This window comes from Quercus suber, unplaced genomic scaffold (assembly GCF_002906115.3).
Source record: "Quercus suber isolate HL8 unplaced genomic scaffold, Cork oak 2.0 scaffold_726, whole genome shotgun sequence".
NCBI classification, from domain to species: domain Eukaryota; kingdom Viridiplantae; phylum Streptophyta; class Magnoliopsida; order Fagales; family Fagaceae; genus Quercus; species Quercus suber.
The window spans coordinates 63,413-71,268 of record NW_027070166.1 but is presented as its reverse complement, the minus strand read 5'-3'; the positions used below and the strand labels follow the sequence as shown (position 1 = coordinate 71,268).

Sequence of the window (7,856 nt, the reverse complement as noted above, 5' to 3'; positions counted from 1 at the left end):
TGGTGTGGTGTTTGGAATACAAAGAGTCAATTTTTGTCAAACAGGGTAAGTTGGCGGCTTGACCTCGCGACTTGTCCAAGTCGTGAGTTCAAGTCGCGACGTAACGGCCTGGCCATCCTGGACTTTTGCCCTATAGTGCGACAGCTGGCGCGACCTTCAACTTCCTTGTGTGCTTCTCACGTGCCTGCATTTGGCGGCTTACCAAGTCGCGAGTTAACCACGAGTCCTAGCCGTGAAACTCTGCTTCTTTGCACATACTTGAGCTTTTCTTCACACTCTCTTCACACCACTACCCTTACATGAATCCCACCTAAATACAAGGTTACTAAGTGCTAAATTACAAGCAATTGGCATGATGAATAAAGCCAACAAGATGGTTGATAAATTTCAACCTTACACTTCAACAATATTAGGATCATCCAAGGCAAGAGTAAGATCAGGATAACAATTGAAATAAACAGGACCATCATACAAGGAAGCAGTAATCATACCAGGAACGCTATCTTTAAAGTGCTTAAATCTAGCATCTCGTAAACACATGAGTACAGAAGCATTGATACCCTTTCGGGTGAGTGGTTTAATAGCAACCTGAACCATACCAATATGCAAATAACTCTGTTTTTTAGCAATGAAGTCATTAATATTTCTTTTAGAAAACAAGCAACATTTTTCATGAATTTTTGAAATAGAAAATATTTGTTCAACAGTTCTTACTTTGTAAATGGGATGAAAGGTTATCAATTCTCTAGTAATGGTTGCAATAAAAATCAATGATGATTTCAAAGTATTTTCCATTTTTTTAAGGATATAGATGCCATAATAAAAACAATTAAATTTTGATTAATGGATGTATTTTTTGCCAATTTCTATTTGTTTAATCACGTTCCCTTTATGTCAATACTTGCAAATAATTTCTTTAATTTCATTGAGATAATGAATTGGGTGTTTACGAATGAGGTCTCCATATTTGGTTGTGAGAATAAAGTGGTTAAGAAAATATTTGGAAGATTGCTTAAATTTTTGTAATTTTAGGATGTACAATTATTTTATGCTTTAAATTCTTATTTATTTATTTCAAAATCATTTAATCAGTTTAAAAAATTAGATTAAATCTATTTTTAACGGTAATTATTATAATATGTTATAGTCTTATAGTGTAATACAATTTTAAAAAAAACATATATATGAATTAAGAAAATCAAGTTTCAAAGTATTCAACAATATTGTGGGCAAACATAAATATTATACAACAAAATTACTATTATATATAGATCTTAATATACATAAAAATGATTTTAAATTAAATTATAAAGTACTCCGCGCATCGCGCGGGACATCATCTAGTATATACTAGTCGTTGGATTCAAAAGTTTTTGTTATACTTGGTTTGATTCCGTTAAGAAAAATTTTAATACCTAATTTTTGCTAGAAATCGATTTCATCAATCAGTAATATATTAAAATACTTTGTCCAATTCTAGGCCCATGTTTTATCAAGAGGCCTCGTCAATGGGCCGGGCCGGGCCGACCCAGCCCGTTTTTACTTGACCCATGGGTCTAATGGGCTGGGCTTAGTGGGTTGTTGACTAGTCAATGGGCTGGGTCGGGCCGGGCTGGATGGAAAAACCCTACCCATGGGCAATGCCCATTTGGGCTTTAGTGGGCTGGGCTAGTGAGGTGGGTTTAATGGGCTACCCATGGGCATTTTTAATGGGTCTTCAATGGGGTTATAAAAATTTAACCAAAAAAGTTATAATTATATATTATTACAAACTATCAAATTGAACAATTAAATCTACTAAAAAGATTCTATTTAAAAAAAAAAATACTAAGGCATACCGCTTAAAAAGGTACTAAAATAAGATTAATTAACTTGTATTGATAAGAATAAATAAGTACATTGAAATTTTCATGAATATATTAGACTGAAAATAGTTGCATCACTAATGAGTCATTTTAAAATTTTTGAAAACTAACAAAAATAGTGTATAAAAATAATGAGACAGCAAGTATATAATAAAAGTTATGAAAATATGTTATCCAATCATCGAATTTTGAGACAAATAGCTTCCACAGTTCCACTCCAATTTGGAGAAGTTGATTTTCAAATGCAATTGGATGCTCAAGCCTCCAAGTTCCAAGCCTCCAACTTGAAGAATTTGATTATTTGATACTTGTAATTGTATAAATATAACTATAAAAATATAATACTATTATTCTATAGAGTATATAACTATAAGAGGGCAAAATAATAAGAGATGAAAAATTGAGAATAGTCTAGGGAGAGTTTGAATTTGAGAGATTTTTGTGAGTAAAATGAAGAAATGTATAGGTATTTATAGATTGGATACATGAACACAAAAAAATATAATAATAAAAAAAATAAAAATAAAAATAAAAATGACTTTGTATTGTTCAAACGGTAAGCAAGGAAATATTTGTAGAATCAAATATTTGATTCTTCATATATTTCCTTTAAGAATGCTTACTGTAGGGAAAGAATTTCTTCCAACCAACGGTAAGCTTTTTTTTTTTTTTTAAAGGAATTTCTTCTCTAATTGTAATTTGTAAGGAAAGAATTAGAATTTATCAAAGGAAATAATGACTTTCTGTCCAGAGGCACAAAGGTAGGCAACGGTCATCTTAGTAACTTAGTTTTAAAAATCAAACTACTAAACTAATACCAAAATATATATATTTATTATGCACATTGTATCACAATCACTCCAAATATTTAGTGGTTAGTGTGGTCTTAAAGTTTTTATAATGTCTAAAGTTCAATCCCTCACCCACCAACCCAAAATTATTTTGTCATGAATTTTGGGCAATGAGTCAAGCTAACAGGTCAGGCTAATGGGCCGGCCCGCTGGGCGCCCATGGGTAAAGAAACCACCCATAGCCTGTCCCATTGGGCTACTGGGCTGCCCACGGGCTTCAATATTACCGGGCCGGGCTGCCATTAGCCTGGTGGGCTAGCGGGCTATTGGGCCAGCCCATGGGTCATGGGCTATTTGATGACCCTTCATCAAGCACGTAAATGAAATTGAAGTTACAAATAATTTAGTGCATAACTTTATTTTGGGTAAGGGCTGCAGACCTACATACATATCAAACATGTAGATTCTCNATTAGACTGAAAATAGTTGCATCACTACAAATGTGTACATCCCAACTAGGTTGGCACCCACACACTTGTCTATCATTTGCAATTCCAATCTATTTGTGCTGAAGCATCAAATATAATTTTATATAGAAAAAATTGAAAAACTTGTTACATAAATTTTATAACTATTTGCCAAGCATTATTTGAAGTGGTGGATTGTTGGTCATGGTGGTGACTTCTTGGCATCCACTCAGGCCTTTCCTTCAATCGCTCAAATGTTATATCCTGTGTGTGGAGATTCCAACATTTTAAATGATATTATTCTTTTATTAAATTCCAATTAGACAATATAATGAATAGTTAAAGAGAGAAAACCTAATTTATTTCTTGATGTCCACAAGTCAGAAGTAAACAAATATCTACCACTATGTGCATGCAAAATACTTATTAATTTTCTTTATAAAATTTTAAAACTCTTCATAATATCTCTTTTGCGGTGGATGCAGAAAATCCTTTATAATGTGGAGTAAAACACGTTGTACCATTCCTGTAAATCATGTTTTTCAACAAATGTAAATGGGTGTTCAGCTCTAAACGATATTCTACCACTTCATTACGTGCATTTGCATCAGTGAAATAAATGTAGTTAAATTTCCCTCCTTATCTTTTCCTAATTGTTGAAAATCTCTAAATCCATTTGATTTTTTCGTTTACAACTATTTAACATATGACGTTTAAAATGGTTAGTCCCCGCACTTGGGCCACCAGCCAGCTCGCCACCACATTTGCTACATATAGCTTTAATTTCTTTTCTTCCATCTTGTTTATCCTCTCTACCCTATCAAAATTTTCCAAACTTCACTTTTAATTTTTTTAGTAGAACACTGGATTTGAGCCAAGTGTAGTATTATTATTAGTTGGTACATTAGATGTACGGGAAATTGGGGATGTGGGGGACCAATTGACTCAAATGTTGCCCTTGCCTCATCTAAACATCTAGTATGATGTGATCATTTCTATGAGTCATTTTAAAATTTTTGAAAACTAACAAAAATAGTGTATAAAAATAATGAGACAGCAAGTATATAATAAAGTTATGAAAATATGTTATCCAATCATCGAATTTTGAGACAAATAGCTTCCACAGTTCCACTCCAATTTGGAGAAGTTGATTTTCAAATGCAATTGGATGCTCAAGCCTCCAAGTTCCAAGCCTCCAACTAAAAAAAAAAAAAAAAAAAAAAAAGTACAATGCCAAAGTACACATTAACGTAGAACATTATAGACATACTCTAGATTTTCATAGACTTGTATCTACTTAAATGAAGAAGAACTTCATCGCTGAAAATCTCTGACGATATTGTGGTGATTGAAAAGTGAAAATCCCTTCATGTTCTCCCTTTTTCTTCATTTTTACCACCTTCTTCTTAAACTCTCACAAATCGCTCCAACTTTCTTATGGTCAAGTTATGCCCAATAACAAACCCAATTATTAGCCCACTTCCATATCCCATCATTATGACCACCCAGTCTAATTTATTTGGGAACTTTGAAAATTCACCCTGTTTAGAAATCGGGGGTGGCTTTGTTGATGTCTCAGAAATTTTGCATTTCTTGGTCAATGGGCTCCCACACAATCCTGTGTTTCCCAAATATGAGTCACTTAGAAATGTTGAGAATTGTTTACCTTGTGGAATAGGCCCCGTGAGACAGTTATTTGATACATTGAAGACTTCAAGGAATGTGAGTCGCAATAATTGTTGAGGAATCTCTCCTAGGAGCTTGTTTTGTGAAAGGTCTAAAGATTCGATCTCCGTTAGGTTCCCAAAAGATGATGGGATATGACCAGAGAAAATGTTGTTGGATAGGTTGAGCAAATGGAGCCCCTTTAGAATTCCAATGACTTCTGAAATTTCTCCTTCAAATCTATTGCTTGAAAGATCAATGGCTATAAGAACACCTTGGATCTTTTCATATAGTAGTTCGACGCCTTTATTTGTCATTTCCAAAGAGTAACTAAAATACCCATACCATGTGAAATGTGGTGATTTTATCGTTGTGAGCGCAATCATATAGCTCGAGTTGAAAACATTGTCCCTTTCAAATTTCAAGTTGGCAACTTTCATTGAGGTCCAACTTTGGAAGAGCTCAGATGGCAACTTGCCTGTAAAGTTATTGTAAGAGAGGTCAACAATTTGCAACTTGGTGAAGTACAATTTGCTTTCAGGTTTCTCAATTGCACCATGGAGCCCATTATACCGTAGAATTAGAACCTTTAACCTTGGAAGCATACCCAACCAAGAAGGGAAAATGTCATGGAACTGATTGTTACCGAGCACAAGAATCTCTAGCATTGTGCAATTGGACAATGATCTCGGTACTTGCCCTTCTAAATGATTATAACTTACATCAATTGCTTTCAATCTACTTTGTTCCATGTATGTTGCAGGAAGTGTTCCGAGGAAATTGTTGTTCCGTAAATTCAATGCTAGCAAGTTGCTCAATTTACTCAAGCATTGTGGAAGAATGCCACTCAAGTTGTTGTGTGAGAGATCCAAGTGTATAATTGAGCTAAGATTGCAAAAGAGTGGTGAGATTTCTCCAGTGATGCTATTGTTTTTTACAATATATTTGGCAATGGAAGGTGGTGGAATTGGGAGTGATCCTTGAAGCTTGTTGGAATCAAGTTCCAAAATAAGTAAACTATCCCAAGGAATATTGCTGAAGGTCTCAAAACCTGTAAGAAAGTTGAACCCTAGAGACAAATACAATAAAGTCTCTTTCCCCATGTTGAATATCCATTTTGGTATTTGACCTTGAATTTTGTTGTTTTGGAGATCCAAATACTCCATTTCATGTTGGTAACGTAGGAAAAATGGAAACTCTGTCAAATTACAGTCTACTAATATTAAAAGCTGAAGCTTTGGAATACTGGAGTTGAAAGTTGAATTCATGGGGAATGATAAGTGGACTCCTGAAAGCTGGAGTGCAAAGAGATTTTTGAGCTTTAGGATTGAGTCCAATTGCACTCTGCCACTAAGTTCATTGTTAATTAGACTCAAAAATTCAAGATTCACTGGCTTAGAAATTGATTGTGGAATTGAACCATTCAAATGATTGTTTCCAAGGTCAATCCAAGATAGTTGGGTTAGGTTTCCAAGCCAATATGGAATTTGACCAGTAATTTGATTATGCGAAAGGTCAAAAAGTGTCAGCTGGGTCAGGTTCTTTAGAGAAGATGGAATTTCACCATACGAATTGGTAAAACTTAAGTCCAAAAGAGTGAGTTTTGTTTGCTTACCAAGCCAAGTCAAGGTTTGTGGACTGAAACTATTGTAGGAAAGGTCTAGTAGACTGAGTTGTGGGTGGTTGGCTAATGAAAAAGGGTTTTTCCCCCAAAAGTTATTATAAGAGAGTTTCAAAATGATGAGATTGGTAAGGTTACCTAGTGAAGTCGGTACCAAACCAGAGAAACTGCAATTGAAGATATTCAATACCTGTAAGGACTTCAGGTTTCCTATTGAATCTGGTAGCTTACTAGAGAAACTTGTGCTTTGAAGTCTCAGTATTTGAAGGGGACTGCTATTATGAAATTCAGGTAGATATCCAGTGAGATCCTCATTGTCTCCCACACTGAGGAGTCGAAGATTTGGTAACTTGAATATCTCTATAGGAAATTCACTGTATAGTCCACAACCTCTCAGGCTAAGAGACACCAAAGAAGACGCGTTTGCCAAGGTATGAGGTACCGGGGAGGATATGTCCACCTCAGCAAGGTAAAGAATTTTGAGGCTAGTCAAGTTCTCGACAAGACTTTTTAGATTGGGTTTCTGGAGCTTTAATGGATTGAATGAGAGATCAAGGGAAACCAAGTTGGAGAGCTCAAAGATTTCTGGTGGAATTTGACTGCTGAAAAGTGACATAGAGAGGTTGAGATGTGTACAGTTTGAGAGGTACCTGATACTTTGGGGAATTTGAGAATAATTGAAGTCATTGTCAGCGAGATTGAGCTTTTGAAGGTGCACAAGGTGCAAAAGGCTGTTGCTGGAGTTGATTGAGCCATAGAGATAACTGCTACTGAGGTCAAGGCCAATCACATGACCTGTACCTTCATCACATTGGACACCATCCCATGAACAGCAGTCACTCCTTTCTCCAGTGTTCCACGACAAAACCTTGGGATAAGCAAAAGGATCACTAGACACACTCATATTAATAACAAAGCTTTGCTTGAATTCCAACAAGGCTGAACGTTCAGAAGCATTGCATAAAGGCTGAGTTGAAAAAGAGGAGCAACTATTTAGAAAATGAAACATTGACAAGAAGAAGAGCAAGCGCACAGACACGAAGGGACACATAGATGAACCCATATTAATGTCTTGAACAAACTTTGTTAGCGCTCTGATGATTTCGAAACTAGGAGTAAGTTTCTTTTATAGACAAGATTGAGGGTTAATGCAATTACATCATTATACACGGATATTTTTTTTACTTGTAAGCATACAGAAGTGCAATGGACCACCTAGTTGCCGTGCTGACGATGGTGTCTCACATATAGAACAAGTCAATTTTTCTGAAAGTCACCAGAAAATTGGAAGATGTAACATATTATCTGACTTGATTTTGGAAATCTTGTGAGTTTCTATAGTTCCAAGATGTCACTTATATTTGAGGTGATGGTTTGAAAAATGCGACCCAATCTTATCTCAAACTTGTGGTGTTCATATCCCCAAATGAAAATCGACTTCTTGTTA

The 7,856-nt window shown here is 35.3% G+C and overlaps 1 protein-coding gene across 1 annotated transcript; it reads right to left on the bottom strand.

Moving 5' to 3' along the window:
* Positions 1-393: 393 nt before the first annotated feature.
* LOC112035277 (receptor-like protein 6) lies at positions 394-7,472 on the bottom strand. The gene is made up of 3 exons (XM_065766616.1): positions 4,790-7,472; positions 4,542-4,741; positions 394-588 (listed from the first exon to the last, which is right to left on the bottom strand). Exons 1-3 carry the CDS (start codon positions 7,470-7,472, stop codon positions 394-396), a joined length of 3,078 nt encoding a protein of 1,025 aa, XP_065622688.1.
* Between the last annotated feature and the right edge of the window lie 384 nt (positions 7,473-7,856).